Source organism: Salvia hispanica, chromosome 1, assembly GCF_029641045.1.
Source record: "Salvia hispanica isolate PSC_SH4W2 chromosome 1, Shi_PSC_v1, whole genome shotgun sequence".
Lineage (NCBI taxonomy): Eukaryota > Viridiplantae > Streptophyta > Magnoliopsida > Lamiales > Lamiaceae > Salvia > Salvia hispanica.
The window spans coordinates 35,949,707-35,973,867 of NC_142692.1; the positions used below are offsets into that span (position 1 = coordinate 35,949,707).

Consider the following 24,161-nt stretch of genomic DNA (forward strand, 5'->3'; position numbering starts at 1 on the left):
CAGGCGGTACGGACTATAGGGCGGAGGATGCACACATTTTATTTTTTTTTGTATTTTCTTCTATATATATCACCAATTTTTTTTCTTCATTTCACACCTTTCAGTCCACTCTCTTCCTCATCTCAATTTCTCTCTAAATTCAATAATGAATTCCGACAATTTTTCATTTTTGCAAGCACAAAAAATAAAAAATAAAAAATAAATATTGACAATATGATTTGTCTTTAATATATAGTGTTTTTATATTTATTCTTGCTAATTGATATGTTTGCAAACATAAAAAATAAATATTGTAGTGTTTAAATATTCAAAAATAAATAAAATACTTAGGGCGGGGCTTATGGCGAGCTATAGTCCGCCTCATTGCAGATGGAATAGGCGAAGGATAAAATGTTGATGTGGCAGTGCATAGGGCAAGGCTTAGGACGTCGCATCCTCCGCCCCATTGTGGATGCCCTAACTACTACTATATATGACAACAGTTCGGATAATATTTGATCATTCTAACATATTTCTAAAAAAAAAGCGTCTATTGAAAAGTCATGCATTATTCATAACTCATACCAACTTTATTCCATGAGTTTATCTACATATAATTGTTTTATTACTGATTCTGTCTATACATGTATTATTATTTTATTTTTTTTCCTTTTCTATGAATTATAAAAATACTAGGACTAAGTGAGTTATGGCATGTTCAGTAAGAGTGATAACTCATATAGGGATAGAAATCCATGAATAAATTTTTTGTTCATGGATTTCCATTCCTAGATGAGTTATCACTTTGTTCATGGATTTTCATGTTATCGTCCCTACCAAACATGATATTAGTGTACTATTTATGTTTTTGTAGGCTGAGATCTAGAATCAGCAATCTCATCTATGAGTGCCAAAGAAGAAATTCAAGAAATGATGAATGAGGTCGATATTGATCGTGATGGATTCATTGATCTTCAAGGCTCCGTTCGTTATCACGAAATTGGACATGCAGAATTAGAATTGGAGTTTCTAAATCCAATGTTCGATACCACAAAGTATTTGGATTTAGAATTGAATTACAATTCCAATTCCTCTCAATTCCATAATTTAAATTCCATATGCGAAGTAGATAATTGGAATTTCAAGTAATAATAAAATTGCACGTTCACGCACAACACACGCATTTACACACACTTGCACAAACAACACACTTGCGCACTCAGTCACGCACCTACACCTACACAAACAACACATACTTGCACACACAGTCACACACCTACACCCACACACACACACACATACCCATACTGACACCTGCACACACACACCACACACAATCACACACCCCTGCACCTACACACAGCAGCCCACACACACTACATAATTTTTTTGAATTCAAATTCTTATCAATTATCAATTATCAATTAATTCAATTCTTTCAAATTCAATTCTGCAGAATTCTAATTCCAATTCAATTCTAATTCCGTGTACTGAACGAACCCCAAGAGTTTTTAATTATTATGGAGCCAAAATGAAGGTAAAGTAGCATTTATAGTACTCCATTTAGGTTAAAAGTTTCAGAAATTTGATGTACTAGTTTAGTTTGATGATCTAATAGGAAGATGTAGATGAAGAGGCTAAAACAAGCCTTCACATTTTTCAACTGCGAAAAGATGGATTTATATCGTTTATTGAGGTGAACGCAGACATATCTTCATATACGAACTATACCTTAAAATATCTATCATGGCCCGTTTCGAACAGTTGAAAGATGCGTTGATGAATTTGGGAGTAGTGGGTGATGAAGAAGTAGAAGAAATGATTAAAGAAGTTGGTCTAGACAGAGATGGACAAGTCAGCTACAAAGAAATTGCAAGGATGATGATGGCTTCAATCAGTTGATACTATTTAATTAAATCATCAAAATTGCGTTTTAATAACAGGATGAAGAAAGATGATTTTGCATCACAAAACATTTGTTCACATTTATTTAGATCAGTTTAAATGCAGCAAAACAGCCTTACAATAATTTGATCTCAAGTCTTAACACAGCACAGCTAATAAGGTTCCAACTTGAATCACTAAAACTAATGTAGGATAAAGAAGCATCATTCTATCACACTACAAGCACACATGAATCTATTTAGAAATCACAATGTCACTTCTCAAGACTGATGGAGATGCATGGTGGCGTACGGTGTCAGGATGTGAAGATACCTGCACCGAAATAAAAAGAAAAAAACGATGAGAAGCATAGCATCTGATAACGGATTTACCAATCAGTTAAGACTCCTAGCTTGTATGAGATGCACAACAAAGAGAGCGTTGAGAATCAAACACATTTGATCTCCTTCACTCTCGAGTGTGAGCTTCATACCTGTCTTGAATCATGTTTGTGGTTTCCATAAGGTTGTAATTGTGAGCCCAGTATCTTGTTAAGTTTCAAAGCAAGAAAAGTAAATGTTTTGTTAACATTCTTATTTGTATATGTTAATCAATAGTAACTGTTGATGCACTTCAGCAAATAATTAGCAGGAATGAAAAAATTTACCACCCCATTGCTACCATTTCCATGTACCAAAGAAAAGCACAATTCAGCTTCTTTCTCTTTATTTGGTTAAAAATATGCAGATTAGGCTTTCCAGAATACTTTTGTGTACACATATATGAAGTTAAACTATTTGCAAAGAAAAGATTAAACCACGGCTCTGTTTGCAAAAGCTCTAACAAATCCATATTAAAAAACTTCAAGGAGTAACAGTCGCAAGAAGTGCCATGCTTGTTTTAGAATTTAAATAGTATCAACAAAATAGAAACAGATGTAACCCCAAAATGGGGTCGAAGAATACAGATGAATCTACAGATTAAATTGTGTCTGGTAGCTTCAAATTGTAGAACATAGCAATTAAATGCCATAAACACGCAGCATGATTTTGCATACCTTTTGGGGGTTCAAACAAACATGTATTACAACAATCAATCAACCACGGAAAGCCACTGAACAAACAAACTGGATATTGGATCCATAAGAAAACCAGAAAGACTACAATGCAAGACACCAACAAACTTTTATAGGTCTAGTGGTCTACCATGGTGAACCAGTCCCAGGAAGATATAGAGAGGTTTGTTTTATTTAATCCTCTTTAAATGTGGGAACTATCAGGCATCCAACAGAGTCTTACTTCGGCCGTAGACATGTTACACAAACACAAGTCATCTATTCCCTTCATAATGCAAAATGTTTTAGATTAAGTTTGTATATATGCTCTTCCTCATGAGCATGATGGATATCTCAACGTTCTAAATAGGGGAATCAAGTTCTTAACCAGTCAAGAAAAACTATTTTCTTCAAAGTTCAATTTTCTTCTTCTGTATTACTATATGTCAAGATAAGTAGCAAACGCAATAAACACACAAAGACCACATTTAATTGCTCGAGAAAACAGTGATAGATCAACTACGAAAGCCAACAAATTATGCATTCTATGATTCAGGTTCACTACTTTAGGCCAAATTTCACAACAGACCTCATTCAATTGCTCAATAAAATGGAGATAGATTTTATCCAGTCCATGATTTAGGTTCACCAAATAACACAACAGAACAGCGTTGATACTGAAGGAATAATATTGTATAATTACCGAGGAATCAGGCATCGCGGGAAGGGATCATTCCAGCTTTCCTAGCATAAGCAAAGATCCCACCGGCCTCGATGACAGGGCCAGCATCCCCAATCGGCTTCAGCTTATACTCTTTCCCCGTAGTATGATTGATCAGCTTACTCTCCCCAAGCTCAATCGTCACCACATCCCCAGTCGTACACTCCTCGCACAACCTCCCCTCCGATTCCAGCGGATAAATCTCCCCAGTAGCAACCGAATTCCTAAAGAAAATCCTCGCATACGACTCCGCCACCACCGCCGCCACGCCGGCCGCCCCCAGCGCCACGGGAGCGTGCTCGCGGGACGAGCCGCAGCCGAAGTTATCGCCGCCGATCACGATCGAGTACTTGGTTTTGGTGGCCCCGGGCTCGACGAATCGGGATTCGTATGTGGAGGGGAGGCCGATTAGGGCGTAGGAGCCGAGCTTCTCGTACTCGTCGGGGTTGGAGGGGACGAGGGTGAGGTACTCGGCGGGGATGATTTGGTCGGTGTCGATGTTGTCGCCGACGACGTAGCACAGGCCGTGGAATGTGTTGGTAGGGTTTGCGGCGGGGGAGGCGGCGGATGGGGAAGTGGCGGCGGCGGTTACAAATCGGGAATTGCGGTGGAGCTTGAGGGATTTGGGGTTGGGGATTGAGCGATTGGCATTGGAGGAGGCGAGCTTGAGGGAGGAGAAGGAAGGGGAATTAGGGTTTCGGGAAGAGGAGGAGAGGTTGAAAGTGGGTGGTGTTACTGTTGAGATAGCCGCCATTGTTGTGGGATAGTGAGAGAGATTAAAAATGGAGTAAGATTTATATACTAGTAGTGTTCATCTTCTATAATTATTATAAATAAAAATAAGTTTTGGTAACTCTTACAAGTAATAATATTATTTTCAATTTTTAATGCATGAATGGATGTTTTTTTTAATTGTATCACAGCCTTAATCATCTTTTTGATTATCCAATTTCAATTTTTAATTAATTGTATCACAGCCTTAATCATCTTTTGATCATCCAATTTCAAATTTTAATGCATGAATGGCTGTTTTTTTTAATTGTATGACAGCCTTAGTCATCTTTTGATCATCCAATTTGTATAATATCGTTGTAGCATTTACGACTGGGGAAACGGTTCTCGGTTCTTTTTTAACCGAGAATCGAACCTAATTGGAAATCGAAAAAATAAGGTTAAGGTTCGGTTCCAGTTATTAAGTTTAAGATAATCTCAGTTCCGGTTCTAACCGAATAACCGTTATTTTCTAAATATTTAATTTATATATATTTGTTTTAGTTTTATTATTATTGTTTTAGAAAAGTAAAAATTAGTTTGATGAATGATGTTGGTTTATATTGGTTTTGGACTTAGTTTTGTAAATTTTGTTGGAATTTTGGTTTTTGATGATCATGGTTTTTTACTTTTGTCCTTTTGATTTCACGATTTATTACTTAATGTATTATATTGCACTTGAGTTCGGTTCCTTCGTTGGAACCAAAGAATGAACCGATCGGTTCCTTGAGGAATCGAACCGACAGAGGGTTTGGTTTCAGTTCTGAATTTTGGAAAAAATGGGAGTCGGTTAACTGACTAATCGGTTCGATTGGAACCGAACTGACCGAATTCTCATCCCTAATAGCATTTGATAATCAATATTCGCGAATTAATATCCATCACTCATGCATCGTTAATTTAAACAAAGCTATAGTGACTAACGCATTTTTACAATATTCACTTTCCTCCATTTTTTTTTATTAGATAAATGTATTGTAAATTGAGTGGTTAGATTAGAAGGTCACACTGATGAAGGAGTATATTGATAATACTATTGAGGGGTTTGCATGCGACAAAATCACACAAAATCGATTCTAGTATTTAAATCAAAATCAACATTGAATCATAACTTCAAAATTATGCCACAATCAATGACAAATTAAATTCTATTTAGCATTTTCAACGTTAAATCCTCGTGTTGATAATTGTTTTTATTTATTTTGTCCATGAAATGATTTCTCAAACATCTTATTTTGCAAAAGTATATATGCTCAGCCAGTCATAAAATTAAAAAACACTAATGTGATTATAACAAGCAACCATTAACAAATTTTCACAAAAAAAAACAAGAATAATCAGAATATTGCATCAATTCTTGTTCTTGCCATAGTTGCTGGCCATCATCAAATGCTTATCCCTTCTCGTGAGACTGGTGCACTCAAACCCTAACGCCTTCCCCAACTCCCTTTGTATATAATTCGCCACCTCGTGGCTCGTCTTCCCCCCTGCGCACGTTAGCTGCTTTGGTACCATGTCGAGAATCTGGATACTGTACACCGGTCTTGGATTCACTAGGAACAAAATCGGGTCCAACCACTTTCGTCCCGTCGTCGTCGTTCCGTAAAACATGCTGACCTCCGAGTCGACTGCCACCGGCACGATCTCGTTCGCGAGCTCCGCGAAAAGGGAGCTGAACCGGAGCAGGTACGGCTCCCTGCACGTGGTCCCCTCGGGGCATACCACGAGATCGCCCTCGACCAGCAGCCGCTGCATCGTATCGTGGTCGCGCTTCCTATCGCGCGTGAGGCGCACGATCTTCATTGGCGATATGATCTCCGATGTCCGGCTCAGGCCGTAGGTGACGGTAGTGAGGGGTTTGCGGAGGGCGCCGGTAAGGAAGGCTGGGTCGTAGACGATGCGGTGGTTGCAGACGTATAGGATGCCCTTGCCCTTGTTGTTGCCGTTGGCGGGCTGCGTGGGCCCGGAGACACGGAGGTCCATGCCGGTCGCGGCACATAGGGGGATGATGAGGTGGCAGGGGAAAACAGAGCCGATGAAGAGACGCAAGATGGCAATGGGGATCCCTACGGGGAGCCATGTGAACATCCATAACGTCGCGGCTGGCGTTGGCAGGAACGCCAGCCGGCCGTCGTGGAAAATTAGGGGTTTCGGATAACGGCTTCTTGGCATTTTTGCCACGTCGTCGTCTCCTGTTATAACATATGCTTCCTGTTTATATGTTCACAAAAAATATGCCTCATTTAGTTACGTCAAATATTTTAATTTATTTTTTGACTAATATAAATGGAGCGGGGATCACACTTTTATTATAATTTTAAATTAATTATTCTAGTTGGACGTGTTATACTATGACTTAATTATGAGTGGTAATATAATTACTAAAAGAGAATTAATCATTAGTTCTTGTCGGACAAAAATAGTAAAATGAGACGATATACCTTGCAGAGAGAGACAAATAAATGATCACACACACTAGACGATCCGATGCCGACATCGGGCCTCTCGTCACCGAACAAGTCCTCGACAGCCCTATGCTTGACAAGCAAACCGGAGGGAGATACCAAACCGGTGAAGAAGTCACCAACGGTGCAGAGTTCGGTCCCGACAACCGAATCAACATCGAGATAGTCTTTCAAAAAGGCCTCCACCATAATTCTAGGCACAACGGTGAAGACCGCCTTAGTTCCGGCGGAATCCAACGCCTCGTAGGCGCGGAGATTGAGGTTTTCGAGGTAGAATTTCGGCAAGACCATTCTAGAAACGCTCTCCATGTCCCTCACCCTCATCCCGAAAAATGTGACGAAAATCATGACCCTCATCTCCATCTCATCGTCGAGAATCAGCAGCAATGGGGACAACAGCAAGAGTAGCAGAGCTCTGAGAATGCCGCCGCCCTCGAAGGCGACGAGCATGAAGTAGGGGAAGAAGGAGGGCGATCGGAGGAGGCAGCGATGGATGTCGCAGACGATGGTCTGCGATTTCCGGCCGCGGCGGCAGAACTCGGAGAGGCTGGGGTGCTTTGCAGGGTTGTACGTGTGTATTGCACCCATCTTTTTCTAGTGTCTATGCTTTTCGGGGTTGTACACTTGTGTGACAATGTGGTACAACAAATTCTAGTGGTGATTTAAGGTAGCTAGCAAATTGGTTGTAATTATTTTATTTAGACACGAGCTACCATGGCCATTGACTTATTGCTTAAAAAATTAAGAGGTGATATTATTGTTTTATTACTAAATCTTAGATGCATATATTGTATTAGATGACAGTGGATATGGTAGACTATTTATATACCATAGTTTGGATTTGAGTACATTTCTTGGTTGCACGTATGCTTATATCGCGGAAATATAAACAAAATATTTTTATAGGAGTTGCAAACATGATTTTTATTTTATACAGCAAAATGTTTAGTTTGATTAAAATTATAATATTAAATGATTAGGTGCTCATAATAAAATGTTTTCTATTGATACTGATGGAGGAGGGGTCTGAATGTTGTCGAGAGGACTCGAATATTGCACTTGCAGCCTGCAGGTGTGGATGAGGGTCTCGAATTTGCCGTCTTGGCGTGCTCAGTGACGCTTGGCGTGCTCAGTGATGACGACTGTGGGCACTTCTCCAAAGGGAACAGCCCTAGGGGCGATGGCGATCGTAGCTCTATAATTCACTATAATTTTAAATGGATAATGACATGTAACTACATTTCCAACAAAAGCTTCAAATTAATGTTTTGTACTTCTCGTTAAAATTGAAGTTTTTCTAGCACAAAATTTTTAAAAAATTACTATTAAATAACACAATTAATCGAAAAAGAGATTAATGCATTATTACTACTTAAATATAAGTATTGATTTTTAAAATCCTAGCAATATCCCCTGCAGTAAATGGACTGCGGCGAGCTCCCCAATCCCGATGACTACTCCGCCGCCGCAACCCTAATCTCCTTCACCCGCCCGCTCCCTCTCCTGCGCGGCCCAATAAAAGCCGGTCCTCTCGACGATCCCTCCTCCGGTTCATACATCATCGCCTTCAAATCCCCTGCGCCTGGGCTACCGCGTACCGGAGCTGCCGTCGCTCAAATCACCGCTCAATGCGAATCGAGGGCGCGAATCGGGTGCTCCATCTCCGCTTCCAGCAAATGCAAACCCCATGGTGGAGAGTAATTCTAGGCGTATACTCGAATTAGGATTTCAACAATCAAAACATCAGAAGCAACGAAACATAAAACGTACTTCCATACTACTACGATATTTAAGGTTCAACACGGAAATAATAAACGCTGAGCTTCTAAAACGATGAAGTCTCAGCTCAAACCGACGGAAAACAGTAAATTGTATCTTCGCCTTTCGCAAGGATGGTGTTACACCACAGAAATCGAACTAGGCCACAACGAATCCCCATAAATTACCCTATAATTGCTAAGTGCGAAATGATGTGTGTGAAGTGATGGGCTAAGAGCTAAAAGTGATTGGTGAATGATGATTGATGATGCCTCTCTTCATGCTGTGTCTCTATTTATAGTTGAGGCTCGAACTTCTGAGGTAACTTCTCTGCTGATTTGTCGATTTTTCCATCCTAGAAAGTCCTTCAAAAAGATACTTTTCCGCTCACAGCTGCTTCCGCAATCTCCCGGGTCAGGTTGCAGCTGGCTTCTTCACTCCATTTTCTTCCGGTTTCCTCTGCTTGGTAGATTTTTTTATCCTTTTCCTTGACCTGGCAGATCATGTACGCACCTAAACTTAAATCGTGTATTAGTTCATAGAAATCAGAATTTAACCCCATAACCGATGCATGAAATTGACCTTATCAGTAAGAAAGAGAAAAAAGTTATCATATATGGAAATGACTCGACTATGAAAGAACTTTCCGAAATGGAAGAATGACTCAACTATGAGGAAATTGAGGGAGTATATCTCAGTGTTTTTGTATTTGGCATTTGGCTACATTAGTACCCATTTATTTATTTAATATATAGAGTACATATATACTTCGGAGGGGTTTACACGCGACAAAATCACTCAAAAGTCGATCCTAGTATTAGAATCAAAATCAACATTGAATCATAACTTCCAAATTATGCCACAATCAATGAACAATTAAATTCTATTTAACATTTTCAACTTTAAAATCATGGTGTTGATGATTATTTTTATTTATTTTTTCCATGGAACGATTTCTCAAACATCTTATTTTGCAAAAGTATACATGCTCAACCAGTCATAAAATTAAAAAAACTATTGTCACCGTGGGGAAAAAAGAAGAAGATTAAATGGCTGCTTCTCATTTATTGTAGGAGAGTTCCTAAGTAGTAGATAATTCCTAAGTAGTAGAGAGTTCCTATGTTGTAGAGTTCCAATCTTCATTTATTGATGTACTTGAAGAGTCTCAAACATCCCTATAAATACTAAGGTGATGAGCAAATGTAAGATACAACACAAAAAATACAAGAAATATATCCTTCTACTTTCTACTTCTAATAAGCCTTATCAACCTTTCTCTACCTCTCTCGATTACCATCTTTAAGAGTCACGTGTCAATATAACAAGCAACCATTAATAAATTTTCACACTTAAAACAAGAATAATCAGAATATTGCATCAATGCTTGTTCTTGCCATAGTTGCCGGCCATCATCAAATGCTTATCTCTTCTCGTGAGATTGGTGCACTCAAACCCTAACGCCTCCCCCAACTCCCTTTGTATATAATTCGCCACCTCGTGGCTCGTCTTTCCCCCCGCGCACGTTAGCTGCTCTGGTACCATGTCGAGAATCCGGATACTGTACACCGGTCTTGTGCCATGAACAAAATCGGGTCCAACCACTTTCGACCGGTCGTCGTCGTTCCGTAAAACATGCCCACCTCCGTGTCGATCCCGACCGGCACGATCTCGTCAGCGAGCTCCGCAAAAAGGGAGCTGAACCGGAGAAGGTACGGCTCCCGGCACGTGGTCCCCTCGGGGCACACAAAAAGATCGCCCTCGGCCAGCAGTCGTTACATCGTCTCGCGATCGTGCCTCCGGTCACGGGTGAGGCGCACGGTCTTGATCGGCGATATGATCTCCGTTGTCCGGCTCATACCGTAGGTGACGGCGGTGAGGGGCTTGCGGAGGGCACAGGCGAGGAAGGCTGGGTCGATGACGATGCGGTGGTTGCAGCGGGCTGCGTGGGTCCGGAGACACGGAGGTCCATGCCGGTCGCGGCACATAGGGGGATGATGAGGTGGCAGGGGAAAACAGAGCCGATGAAGAGACGCAAGATGGCAATGGGGATCCCTACGGGGAGCCATGTGAACATCCATAACATCGCGGCTGGCGTTGGCAGGAACGCCAGCCGGCCGTCGTGGAAAATTAGGGGTTTCGGATAACGGCTTCTTGGCATTTTTGCCACGTCGTCGTCTCCTGTTATAACATATGCTTCCTGTTTATATGTTCACAAAAAATATGCCTCATTTAGTTACGTCAAATATTTTAATTTATTTTTTGACTAATATAAATGGAGCGGGGATCACACTTTTATTATAATTTTAAATTAATTATTCTAGTTGGATGTGTTATACTATGACTTAATTATGAGTGGTAATATAATTACTAAAAGAGAATTAATCATTAGTTCTTGTCGGACAAAAATAGTAAAATGAGACGATATACCTTGCAGAGAGAGACGAATAAATGATCACACACACTAGACGATCCGATGCCGACATCGGGCATCTCGTCACCGAACAAGTCCTCGACAGCCCTATGCTAGACAAGCAAACCGGAGGGAGATACCAAACCGGTGAAGAAGTCACCAACGGTGCAGAGTTCGGTCCCGACAACCGAATCAACATCGAGATAGTCTTTCAAAAAGGCCTCCACCATAATTCTAGGCACAACGGTGAAGACCGCCTTAGTTCCGGCGGAATCCAACGCCTCGTAGGCGCGGAGATTGAGGTTTTCGAGGTAGAATTTCGGCAAGACCATTCTAGAAACGCTCTCCACGTCCCTCACCCTCATCCCGAAAAATGTGACGAAAATCATGACCCTCATCTCCATCAGCAAGAGTAGCAGAGCTTTGAGAATGCCGCCGCTCTCGAAGACGACGAGCATGAAGTAGGGGAAGAAGGAGGGCGATCGGACGAGGCAGCGATGGACTTCGTAGGCGATGGTCTGCGATTTCCGGCCGCGGCGGCGGAACTCGGAGAGGCTGGGGTGAGCAGGGTTGTACGTGTGCATTGCCATCTTTTTCTAGTGTCTGTGCTTTTTGGGATTGTACGCTTGTGTGACAATGTGTACACCAATTTATAGTGGTGATTTAAGGCAGCTAGCAAATTAGTTGTGACTATTTTATTTAGACACCAGCTACCATGTCCATTGACTTATTGTGTAAAAAATTAAGAGGTGATATTATTGTTTTATCACTAAATCTTACATGCATATATTGTATTAGATGACATTGGATATGGTAGACTATTTATAATATTATATACCATATAGTTTGGATTCGAGTACATTTCTTGGTCGCACGTATGCTTATATCGTGGAAATATATAAAAAAATATTTTTATAGGAGTTGCAAACATGCTTATTATTTTATACAGCAATATATTTAGTTTGATTTAAAATTATAATATTAAATGATAATATACCTAATAAAATGTTATTTTTTAATATTGATGGAGGAGTGGTCCGAATGTTGTGAGGGGACTCGAATATTGCACCTGCAGCCTGAGGCGTAGATGAGGGTCTTGAATTTGATATATGTGGTTAGATTTGCCGCCGACTTAGCGTGCTTAGTGGTGATGATGACAGTGGGCACTTCCAACAAAGGGAGCAACCGAGTGCCCACGGTTCGGAACCGCTGGTTACGATTTTGGAAATTGTTGAACCGGAATCGAACCACGTGGGTGTTTCACGGTTCCGGTTCCAGTTCTGAACCGGCGGTTTTTTACGATTTTTTATGGTTTTGAACCGCCGGTTTTTTTGCGGTTCCGGCTTGATTTCACAGTTTCCGGCGGTTTTTCGCAGTTCCGGCACAGTTTCAGTTCGAAAATTTTTGAACCTGAACCAAACCACGGTTCAAAAATCGACGGTTTCTATTTGGGTAAATTCTCACTGTTTCGTTTTTAACTGCCGGTTCGATAAATCTTGGGCAGGTCTAGATGGCGATCGTGGCGCTATAATTGATGAGAAGATGACCCATATATTGTGGAGGAAGTATATTGGGATATGAAGTGGCGTTTTGATTAATGAAATTGAAATTCATGATATAATTTTAAATGGATAATTCCCCGGTAAAATTGAAGTTTTTCTAAAACAAAATTTTTAAAAAATTTATAAATGAAAATGGAATAAAATAGATAAATACATAAATAAAATAAAACAATTAATCGAAAAAGAGATTAATGCATTTTTATTTTCTAGAAATTACTCAAAATCCTAGCAATATCCTAACCCAGCAGCAAATGGACGGCGGCGAGCTCCCCAATCCCGACGACTACTCCGCCGCCGCAACCCTAATCCCCTTCCCCCGCCCTCTCCCTCTCCTGCGAGGTCCAATCAAAGCCGGTCCTCTCGACGATCCCTCCTCTGGTCCATACCTCCTCGCCTTCAAATCCGCCCGCGCATGGGCCGCCGCGTATCGGAGCTGCCGCGCCCAAATCACCGCGCAATGCGAATCGGGTGCGCGGATCGGCTGCTCCATCTCCGCCTCTAGCAAATGCAAACCCCCGTGGTGGAGAGTAATTCTAGGCGTATACTCGAAACAGGATTTCAAGGAGAGGGAGAAGTGTGAGGAGATTGAGATGGAGGCGTGTTTCGCCGCTGCCAAGGAGAGATGCGGCGGCTTCGCGAAGCAGAAGTGTGAGCCGGCGTTCAGGAATGCGAGGATTGTGGCGACTGGATTTGATTCGAGCGTGGTGGATCGGAAGGGAGTTTCTCGGTTGATTTCAGTGGTTTGTTTTGCGGAGGAAAAGAGTTATGGGATTGGATTTTGGGGTGAATTTGGGCAGAAATGTGAGGTTACTAATATTAGAGGGGGGGATTTGTTGGGTTCCAATTGTGTGGATGTAGATGAGTATTTGGGAAAGAATTTAGTGTGAGATTTTCATCCTTTCTTCAACAAAATGGAGATGAGATTCTGCTGAAGAGGAGATTTTCAGGTAGTGCTCTTGAGCCCTACCATTTGTTGTCATGTGTTGATTTGTAAACTACTTTCTAATTAAAAATTTGGATTATATACATTGAATCATCAAGAAATAAGAAATTTGTAAGTTCATGGAAACCATGAGTTGTAGTTGGACAGACTATTCAAAAAATTCATGTTCTTATACACTTTGAATGATTGTTTATTGGTTATGTGGATATATCAAAACCCTCCATTTTCACCCGTCTTATGATTTGCATTACGAAAGGTCATATGGAGCTAGATATAAATTCATGCTGCAAGCTTATAGGAATGCTTATTACTCACTTTGTCCCACAAAAATGTGCACATTCAATCGTGGCACGAATTTTAATCGAAGTTAGGTAGTGTGTTTTTGTGAGTGGAGAGAGCAAAGAACCCCATTTGGTTGTTTTTATGTTAGTTAACAACCTAACGTAGATAATGGTGGATCACGTTTGGATTTTTTTGTAAATAAGTGCACAAAATGAGGCTAAATTATACTCCATCTGCCCCACAAAATAGTGTATATTCACTCTTCTTAGCTTTCCATTTTTATTGTTACATGAACATGCATTTGCATTCATATAAACTGCTGCCCATAGTGAGCTTAAAGGAACCTTTTGTGGTAGGTTGCATCTTTGCATGCATAGTGTATTTATAATACCCACCACATTTACTGTGCTCGAAGAAGAGGAGAGAATTCATTGCTACCTATTGATTATTATGATTATTAGGATGTCTGTACTCTGTAGTAGTCTACATTATGGGCTGACATGATCCGCCATTATCACCCTTTGTTTTAACACCTTATTACAATTTCAACAGTGTTGATACTTGTTTTCTAACTGAAACTTGCAGCTACTGTACTTAGGATACAGTTGTAGCTACGTGATACTTGATACTAAGTTTGATGGTTCACTTCAAAGTTTCTCCACATATAAACTTCTGTATCTTTTGGAATTCTTCCTGATCTACAAAGATGATCATTGCTATAGAGAGAACAGGAGATTCCTGTGATTTAGAGCTCTCGTAGCGAAGGTCTATATCTTCTTCAATATTCTTGCTTTTGGTATCACTAACTTGTAAATTAGAATCTCTGAAATGTTGTAGATAACATATTAACATAATTTCCAGTAGTAAATGTCTTGTAAATCAGAGTAATGTAAATATGGAAATTGTTAAAAAAGTTCTTCGGCTATGTCTTGCTCAAATTACTGGTGCACTTTGTTAATTTATTCTTAGGAAATTTGCTGATGTAATTAATTTGAGTTTGTGGCAATGGGGGATTTGTGTTGCATTTCTTGCGTTTTCAATTTTCTCTATTTTATTTCATATTGTTATGAATTTCAATATCAGAGTGATTTGGAATAAAAATAGTTTCTTAAATTTCATATTAAGGGATAAATAATCAGGTTTTTCTATTCAATTAAAATAAACAGTTTAATCAGTTTATATTAGCCAAATACTAGTAGTAATATTTTGAATAAATAATAGTGTACTCTATTTTCCTTTTGTTTAAAACCTCCAATCTAAGGAATTCAAAAATCAAAATGTCATGCATGGCTGATTTGATTAAAATCTTTTAGCAACCCCTCCATAATTTCTTATTGTGCTTATAATAAAAAAAATGTCATTAATGAATTATCTAACTATAGTATACAAGTTTTATTCCAGTTTTATTATTTGTTTCACATTTCGCACCATATGAATGATGAATCTGATATGAATAAAAAATGACGTAATTAATTCTCATTTAGTTCTTATTTTGCTCCTAACTTATATATTGTCACAAGCGGAATTCCGTACCATAGTATAAACAATCACCAAACTATTGTCGCATTATAAACGAATTTTAAAATTAAAATAAATCAATAATTCAGTAATTTATAAATGAATTTTAAGATTAGAATCGGTGAAACATTATATCAGCTCTCCAATTTGAAATAAGAATGGAATCCAATTTGAAATAAGATTGGAATCAATCTCATAAAAATACAACTGCAGACGAATTTTTTATATTATTAGAACTATATTTTTATTTTTTTGACTGCGTTTTTTCCACTTAATTAATAGAGCGAAAGTTATCGGACTCTCCTTTCGCTGTGTTTTCATCTCTCCTCTCTCTCTCTCTGATCGCCGGCTCTCGATTCCTCCACCGCGCTCTCCGCCGGCGAGATCTCCGATCAGGTATTCGGAATCAGGATTTCCTGATTAAAATTGTGTTGTTGGATTATTGGAGTAGCGAATCTTCCTTTTCCTTTGATTCAAGTTTGGGTTTTATGTGTTCACTCGCGAGATTGATTTATGCTGAATCACTGTGATTCTACCTTCTCCATAGGCGGATCTTGATTGGTTATGTCATATTTTGCAAACTGAGATCGAGTGCATGTGCGAGTTCGCGCAGTCAACACTGAATTTCGGATTTCAGAATTTCAGTTATCATCTGCTGTCTGTCTGTGAACTGATTTAGTTTAGGTTACGGAGGGTTTGATGAATTTAGATTTGCAGAGAGAAAAGGATGCAGCTTTGACAGAATTTGGCCGTGTATAATTGTGTTTTAGTTGTTAGATTACTAGTGAGAGGTTGTCCTAGGAAAATACAGATGTACATTGTTCTTGTTGATGCACTTCTTTTAGCTCACGAGATCCTTTGTTTCGAATAGTGTTCCATTGAATTCACTTGCATCGCCACACAATCCATTTGTACTTGATAGCATCATAAATCTACATTTGGCATGTTTTGATGATTGTTTTAAGCTAAAATTTTCCATTACTGCAACATTACTTAGTCATCTTTGCCTGTAATTTTGTGGAAAAGAGAGCACGTTCGTTCCTCACTTTCCGAGTTGCAGAATGGGCATGCCGGACAGGCTAGAAAGTCTTACTTATTTAGGTCTAGTTATGAGTTTGGTGGAGTGGCCCAGACAGCTAGCTAGGCTACATACAATTACTGAAGAACAGAGATCTATCTCTCGAAAATTGATCAATACAATGGATTCCTGTCTTAAATATCTTAGTTTCTTTGGACTATGTTGAATTTTTGCATCTTATTAGATAAAAGTAAATATGCACTTGCTTTTGGTTTTTATGTTCAGGCAATAGGTCTTGATTTGAATATTCTAAGAAATCCATTTAGGTGGTTGCTTTAGGTCATAAGGTTGCTTTGCCGGTCTGGCGGGCTCAATGCATAGAATTGTAAACTTTGCATGTTTTCTGACATTGTTAAAGATTGGAGTATCATGCTGCAGTATGACCTCTTGCCCATATAGGAGCCCTCGCATTTCCCTTTTAACTTAAGTAACAAATCATTTTGTTCTTATCCAACTTTATAGGTCTTTGACTTATGTGACTTTATTTTCAAGGGAATCATAAAAAAACTGAATCTGCTACTCCAGCTTCTCTCATCATTTAATATATACAGATATGTACATGTATATTATATTCTGTTTCTTACGCATTTTGTGACTTGTGCCTCCTTGCTTACAGAAATTCAGCCATTTCCATAGTGTTCAAGCTAAATCTTTATGGGGCCCGAAAATCCTAATCGTCCAAACTATCCATTAAGACCAGCTGCAACACCCTTTGCTTCTCAGCAATCTTCAACACCTTTCTCATCGACTGGTCCTGCTGTTGGATCAGAAGCACCCGTCTTTAGGCCTGGGCCTCCTGCAGCCTCAAACTTTCAAGCACCTCCCTTTGCTGGGGGACCTTTGGTTGGAACGGAGGTCCCTGCCTTTAGACCCCCTCCATCAATTAGACCTGGTGAAGTGGTCCGCCCACCTCCTCCACCATCTTATGGCCCACCTACCTCAGGATTTCAGAGATTCCCAAACCCCCCCGTGTCGTCAGCTGGTCAAGTACTACCTCCTCACATCTCTCTTACAGGTCAGCCTGTTATAGCTCCACCAACCAGACCTCCTCCAGGTCCTGCTTCTCCTTTTTCACATCCCCAGCCACCTTTGGTATCCATGGGATCTCCACCTCAAAGCATAAAAACTGGACAACCTAACCCAAATATCCCGCCTCCTGCAGATCAACGCTTCTCAACTCCCATTCTCAGGCCAAGTTCCCAGCCTTCTTCTCCACCAACTGGGACATCTTATCCAGCTGGCAGGGGTACCTATCCAGGGTATGCCAACATGCAACCAAATTCTGTTTCCCAAGCTCCACCTATGCCGCCTGCCTCCTTTCAAATGCAACAAGGAGGTTATGGTCCACCTATGCAGTCATCCTTTCCTTTACAACGGGGCTATGCTCCACAAGCACCTCCAACATCTCTTCTAGCTCAACAAAGAGGTTATGCTCCTGTTCCACCTGTTTCAACTTCATCTGGCCTCTATTCAGGGAACCAGTTCCAGCAACATGGCATTGCACCTGCTCAACAGGGTTTGGCTGAAGATTTTAGTTCGCTCTCTCTTGGATCAGTACCAGGATCTTATGATGCAGGACTTGATATCACAGCCTTACCAAGGCCATTAGACGGTGATGTGGAACCTAAGTCTTATGCTGATATGTACCCAATGAATTGTGATTCTAGATTCTTGCGACTAACAACAAGTGGCATACCAAACTCTCAATCATTGGCATCACGATGGCATTTGTCTATTGGGGCTGTTGTTTGCCCTCTAGCAGAAACTCCTCCCGGGGTTAGTCTTTATTAAGAAGTTGATTTCACACATATGTAGATTGCAATCTACAATCTATTTGTTTTAATTGTAACTTTAATTTACTTCCAGGAGGAAGTTCCAATTGTTAATTTTGCCACAACAGGAATCATTAGATGTAGAAGGTGCCGTACTTATGTGAACCCGTATGTCGCGTTCACTGACAATGGAAGAAAGTGGAGATGCAATATATGCTCATTGCTAAATGATGGTAAATCGTTCCCAAACTTTACTTAGTCTTAAATTGTATGTATAATTATATATGTATATCCATATCCAATTTTGATGTTTTCTTTTAATCACAAAAATTGAGAAGATTTCTGCTATAGCTAGTTGCTAGTGTTTTGCTATTGTATTCACTGACTATAAATTTTCTGTTAATAGGTTCTTAAAACTATCCCTTTTGTATAAGACCACCTTGCTAAATAAATGATTTAGTAAACCTTTCTATTGATGCTTTTCAAAGGTTCATTTTTTCCTCGATGATGGGTTGTAAACTTAAAATTAACAAATTCAAACAGTTTCTGTTTTTACTTAATCTATTTTAGTGGGTTTCTTTTCATTTTGCATTGGATATTCTTTCATTGTTGGTTTACAACTATGGCATGATTTAACAGTCAATCTGGAGGAATCAATTGTTGATTTAATGCCATATCTGCCTTGTTAATCTAGGATTACTAAAAAGTCTGAAAAATTTAGAAGCAACTCAGGGAAATTTATTTAGGTCCTTTTATTTTTATCATTTCAAAAGGTTCTGCACTGTTTACCAGTAGCTTCTTATGCAGTTCCAAGTGATTATTTTGCCCACGTGGATGCTAGTGGAAGAAGAGTTGATTTGGATCAAAGGCCTGAACTTATAAAGGGTAGTGTTGAGTTTATTGCTCCAGCTGAGTACATGGTCCGCCCTCCAATGCCACCACTCTATTTTTTCCTCATCGATGTATCAATATCTGCTGTTAAAAGCGGAATGCTTGAGGTAACTTTTTTATACTGAATTTTAATCCACTAAAATGTTGTTTTTAATTGAAGTACAACTCACTGTATAGTTAACAGGACTACTAATATGTTACTTTTATGTAAGAGCTAATATCAATTTCCTGTAATCCTGCATTGGAACTCAAGACAGATTCTATGCTATGTTTGTCTTTTATCCATAATTAATGCATTTGGTAGGAGTGAAAGTAGGCTTGGATCTGACTGTATTCTCAACGTAAAATTTCTGGTTTGAGATTCAGCTACTCTGCATGTGCGAGTTATATATTGAATCTACTGTTCCTATACTAATGTCTGAATTCTCTCATAATAATATTGTAGGGGTTCATTTATCCTAATGTTTAGTTAATAGGGTGGTACTTTTATAGGTGCTTTTAGCTAAACAGTTTAATGGGTGATATGACACAATTTATTTGGAAGCTTATTCCATTTTCCTTTTTAGAGTACTTATTCAGTTTTAATACCTATATTATTTCCATATCATGTAATTTCTGAGTCATCCTGTCATCTTATGTTTTCTCATGCAAACTGGTTGAAGAAATATTTTCTTTCTTCCAGAACAATAAAGCATTGACTACTACTATATCCCAATTATTTGTCAGTTCTTCTATTAATTAAATTAATGCTAATAATAAATTTCAGGTTATGTCACAGACTATTAAGTCTTGCCTGGACAGCTTACCTGGTTCAACACGAACACAGATTGGCTTTATAACTTATGATAGCACCATACATTTTTATAACATGAAGGTAAATTGTTACACATAGAAGTTATTTATGAAGTTTTTTCTAGCTTAACATAATGTTGGTGGCTTTCTCTTGCATCAGTCATCATTGGCACAGCCTCAGATGATGGTTGTCTCGGATTTGGATGATATATTTGTTCCATTGCCAGATGATCTTCTAGTCAACTTGTCAGAATCTAGGAGTGTGGTGGAGGCATTTCTTGATAGCTTGCCCTCCATGTTCCAGGAGAACATGAATGTTGAATCCGCATTTGGTCCAGCTCTCAAAGCTGCATTCTTGGTTATGGTGCGTCTCCCTCTGTAACTTGCACCATTTAAACATTGATTTTAACTATTGAGTATGAACTTTATTTTGAAATAACCATTGATGGTTCATGTTACTAATCTTCAGTTTTCTGTTAAGGGTTGTACTTTCGGAAACTGTTCTCCTTTAGCCTAGACTAACGAGCTTTTCTTTCAATTGTCAGAGCCAACTTGGCGGTAAATTGTTAATCTTCCAGAATAGTCTACCATCTCTGGGTGCTGGCCTCCTGAAGCTGCGTGGGGATGATATTCGAGTTTATGGGACTGATAAAGAGCATACTTTACGATTACCTGAAGATCCATTTTATAAACAGATGGCTGCTGATTTTACTAAGTATCAGATAGCTGTAAATGTATATGCATTCAGTGATAAGTACACGGATATAGCAACTTTGGGTATGTTATACTGTCCTTCAACCTTTTGTTTTAGTTGGAACTGTCAATGGTTTTTGACTTGTAGGCCTTGACATAACCGAGGCCTTGACTTGTTAAATGATAATTAGATTTCACTTTAATTCTGCCATCGTTGATGCTTCCTAGGAACACTGGCAAAGTATACTGGCGGTCAGGTGTATTATTATCCGAATTTCCAGGCTAGTATCCATAAAGAAAAGTTGAAACATGAGCTAACCAGAGATCTTACCAGAGAAACTGCGTGGGAAGCGGTCATGAGGATAAGATGTGGAAAAGGTAGATACTTTTAAGTCACATGTTGATGAAATCTAGTTGTTAAGAAGTCTATGTCTCTCTCTCTCTCTCTCATACACACACACGCACTCTCACACTCACCTGCAGATAATTTAAGTATTGTTGGATACACTTCTGATGCTGGAAGCTTGTGTTTTTTTTTGTTCTCTGTCTGTAGGAGTACGGTTTACATCTTATCATGGAAATTTTATGCTAAGATCCACAGACTTACTCGCACTCCCTGCTGTTGACTGTGATAAGGCTTATGCTGCACAGTTGTCTCTTGAAGAGACACTGTTGACTACTCAGACTGTGTACTTTCAAGTTGCACTATTGTATCCTTATCTAACCCTTTTTTTGTGTAACTATCTATTTGATCATATCTTGCAAGTTAGTACATATAACTGTCAGATTCTTTGTTCTAATAACATGAAAGGCAAATTTCTCTTCTTTTGGGAGAACTACTGACATTCTATTATCACGTCTTTTGTCTTTTCATGTCATTAACTAGCCATCTAGGTTATAGGAATCTTTAGGGCCATCCTCATTACCTTCAATTGGAGATTTTAGAATACTAAAAGCCTTAACCATTTATAAGATACACATCATCTTCTGGCGAACGGCGTATCAGAGTACACACTGCAGCTGCTCCAGTTGTTACAGATCTAGGAGAGATGTACCGCCTAGCTGACACTGGAGCAATTATTTCTCTGTTCTCCAGGCTAGGTAAGGATCATTTTTTATCATATAAAATTGACAACAAAAATTTTGTTCTTTTTACAAATCTAAATCGATAAATTCGCGAGCCTGCCCCACTCTCAACCTCTTTCCCCTCAATCGGAAGGAAACAAAATAGATAAGATATAAGTGTATAATTATGTTCTTTTATAATGCCCATGCAACATTGGTCCCAATTTAACATGATTAATCTGCAGCAATTGAAAAGACTTTGACATCCAAGCTGGAAGAAGCTCGGACTAGTGTTCAACATCGTATTGTCAAAGCTCTAAGGGAATACCGAAATCTTTATGCTGTTCAACATCGCTTATCAGGAAGGATGATCTACCCCGAGTCACTAAAATTCTTACCATTGTATGGACTAGCATTGTGTAAATCACTACCCCTCCGCGGTGGGTATTCCGATGTGCAGCTTGATGAGCGCAGTGCAGCTGCATACACCATGATGGCTTTACCTGTTAAAAGTTTGCTGAAACTTCTGTATCCCAACCTGGTTCGTGTGGATGAGTGTCTTGTAAAAGTAAGTTTATTGCATTCTTGTTTCTTTTGTTGGAGTATGATTTGGTGTGCATCTTACCTATTCCCTATGTCTCCTCAGAATGAAGAATTTGACTCCAAAAAGAGGCTTCCACTAACCGTAGAGAGCTTAGACACCAGAGGTCTCTATATCTTTGATGATGGTTTCCGGTTTGTCATATGGTTTGGCAAAGCACTTTCACCTGACATAACTAAGAATTTGGTTGGGGAAGATTTTGCCACGGACTTCTCAAAGGTGAACTTCATTGACCATTTTATATAACTTCTCACAACTTTCATTCTGCAACTATTTTATACGCAAAGTAATAAGATAATCATGTTCTTTGCAGTTTGTCTTTTAAATAAAAACGATTAAACAGGAATAAATAATGTAGGTATCATATAAGCATGCACACACTATGCGTCGTCTTTGTGTTTAAGTTTTCCCATGTGTGCACTTTTCAAACTGTTTTGGCATATATATAATTTAGTTTAAAATTTGTTTTGTATTTATTAGTTTATTTTAGTTTTATTCCGAAGTACTAAATTTATTTGTATGTTATATTCACCATAACAGCAATGTGTAAAATTTCTTTAATTTTGTATTGGGTGGGACAATACCTGAAGTGTTTCTAGCCGATAGTTTGACCATCACTCACAATTGTTTTAAGTTTTAATAATGCAATTTTCTTTGACTACATTGACACGCATCAATTAGGATGTTAGTTTATTGTTTCATATCTCTGTAGCTGGTTATAATTTTTTTTTTTTTATGTTAAATCATACTAGTCTTTCGGTATTTTCTTTGAAGTAACTCTTGTTTTGCCTTTGTATCCTGTCGTAAGATGTTTTCTTCTTCATCTGTGGATCCAGGTTAGCCTCTCCCAAAGAGACAACCCCGTGTCTAGAAAGATCATGGAGATTCTTAATCAATGTAGGAAGAGCGATCCGTCATATTTTCAGCTATGCCATCTTGTGAGGCAGGGTGATCAACCTAGAGAAGGCTTCTTCCTACTTACAAGTCTTGTCGAGGACCAGATTGGTGGTGCCAATGGTTATGCTGACTGGATGGTGCTGCTTTTTAAGCAAGTCCAACAAAATGCATAATAATCGGGTAATGATCTTACAATAAAACCCCAAAATTCGCACGATGGCTAAGAGAAATACTCTCTCCCTCTCCCTCTCTCTGATGTTGTGACTGTCCAGGAATATGATATTACGGGCATGTGAGAGTTTCGAAGCAGACAGCAGCTCGCCCCTCAGATTCCATACGGTTAAATTCATGAAGGCGAATAAAAAGAAGAGGAGATCTAGATTTCGAGATGAAATATTCAGGAGTAGCAGCTAGCTAGCGGATCGGCCTTTGCTCGTGGTGTTTATAGTTCTGGAAAATGCAAGAGATGATCCACTAGTTATTCTATATTCATCCTCTGTTTGGTTGGAACTGGTTTTTTGGGTTTATAGATTTTTACTTTTTTTGGTGTAATTTCATTCCATTTTAAATTTGCAATACCGGATTTAGAGATGTGTATTTAGATTATAAATATATGTATTCAACAGTATTCTTTAAGCATTTTGGTTGTATTTGGGATTAATCTTTTGCCTCGTCTAATGTTATATGAGAGTTGAGACAATTTTCATTTTGCTGGCATACCAACTTAAAATATGTCAACGAAATTCTCTCTCGATATATACATATCTATTTAAATGGATCAAAATGAGTGATGAATATTCTTGATATGTGAGAACACAACCACGAGTAGAATTCATCTCTAAAGTCAACCTCTCAAAGTAGTACTCCTGGAGTATAATATTAGTCAAATTCTGCCATGAAAACCTATGAATTCAAATAATTCAAGTGGAATTCATCTCTAAAGCCATAAAAAGTTAAAAACCTATGAATTTGAATAATTTTATCTAAATTAAATTCTAATGTGACATCCAAAAAAATTCTATGAA

At 39.0% G+C, this 24,161-nt stretch overlaps 3 protein-coding genes and 2 pseudogenes across 5 annotated transcripts; 2 read left to right on the top strand and 3 right to left on the bottom strand.

The window, feature by feature from the left end:
* Positions 1-1,937: 1,937 nt before the first annotated feature.
* On the bottom strand, positions 1,938-4,417 carry LOC125220415 (3-isopropylmalate dehydratase small subunit 1-like). Of its 2 annotated transcripts, XR_016134585.1 has the most exons (3): positions 3,621-4,417; positions 2,357-2,410; positions 1,938-2,196 (listed from the first exon to the last, which is right to left on the bottom strand). XR_016134585.1 is itself a non-coding variant. In XM_048122588.2 (2 exons), exon 1 carries the CDS (start codon positions 4,390-4,392, stop codon positions 3,628-3,630), a length of 765 nt encoding a protein of 254 aa, XP_047978545.2. In that variant the 5' UTR covers positions 4,393-4,417; the 3' UTR covers positions 1,938-2,196; positions 3,621-3,627. The 2 variants fall into 2 exon arrangements, 1 of the variants encoding a protein (XP_047978545.2); XM_048122588.2 differs by lacking the exon at positions 2,357-2,410.
* Positions 4,418-5,759: 1,342 nt separating this feature from the next.
* LOC125220792 (glycerol-3-phosphate acyltransferase 1 pseudogene) lies at positions 5,760-7,462 on the bottom strand (annotated as a pseudogene).
* Positions 7,463-10,009: 2,547 nt separating this feature from the next.
* LOC125220791 (glycerol-3-phosphate acyltransferase 1 pseudogene) lies at positions 10,010-11,632 on the bottom strand (annotated as a pseudogene).
* Positions 11,633-12,806: 1,174 nt separating this feature from the next.
* Positions 12,807-14,754, top strand: LOC125218468 (uncharacterized). The gene is made up of 2 exons (XM_048120140.2): positions 12,807-13,551; positions 14,415-14,754. Exon 1 carries the CDS (start codon positions 12,856-12,858, stop codon positions 13,489-13,491), a length of 636 nt encoding a protein of 211 aa, XP_047976097.2. The 5' UTR covers positions 12,807-12,855; the 3' UTR covers positions 13,492-13,551; positions 14,415-14,754.
* A 2,325-nt stretch (positions 14,755-17,079) lies between these two features.
* LOC125218467 (protein transport protein SEC24 A-like) lies at positions 17,080-23,797 on the top strand. 2 transcript variants are annotated; one of them, XM_048120139.2, is made up of 13 exons: positions 17,080-18,201; positions 18,292-18,430; positions 19,005-19,195; positions 19,855-19,962; positions 20,041-20,244; positions 20,426-20,657; positions 20,802-20,951; positions 21,127-21,283; positions 21,547-21,674; positions 21,884-22,206; positions 22,285-22,458; positions 23,076-23,316; positions 23,409-23,797. In XM_048120139.2, the coding sequence occupies exons 1-12, from the start codon at positions 17,080-17,082 to the stop codon at positions 23,307-23,309; spliced, it is 3,162 nt and encodes a 1,053-aa protein (XP_047976096.1). In that variant the 3' UTR covers positions 23,310-23,316; positions 23,409-23,797. The 2 variants fall into 2 exon arrangements, with proteins under 2 accessions (XP_047976096.1, XP_088919082.1); XM_089062956.1 differs by having other exon boundaries at positions 21,884-22,458.
* The last annotated feature ends 364 nt before the right edge of the window (positions 23,798-24,161 follow it).

Coding starts and splice junctions, on each gene's coding strand:
- LOC125220415 (XM_048122588.2), bottom strand. CDS start 4,392: ATGGCGGCTATCTCAACAGTAACACCACCCACTTTCAACCTCTCCTCC.
- LOC125218467 (XM_089062956.1), top strand. CDS start 17,080: ATGGGGCCCGAAAATCCTAATCGTCCAAACTATCCATTAAGACCAGCT. Junction 20,245..20,425: donor AAGCTGCATTCTTGGTTATG/GTGCGTCTCCCT, acceptor TTCAATTGTCAG/AGCCAACTTGGCGGTAAATT. Junction 21,284..21,546: donor TACTTTCAAGTTGCACTATT/GTATCCTTATCT, acceptor ACCATTTATAAG/ATACACATCATCTTCTGGCG.
- LOC125218468 (XM_048120140.2), top strand. CDS start 12,856: ATGGACGGCGGCGAGCTCCCCAATCCCGACGACTACTCCGCCGCCGCA.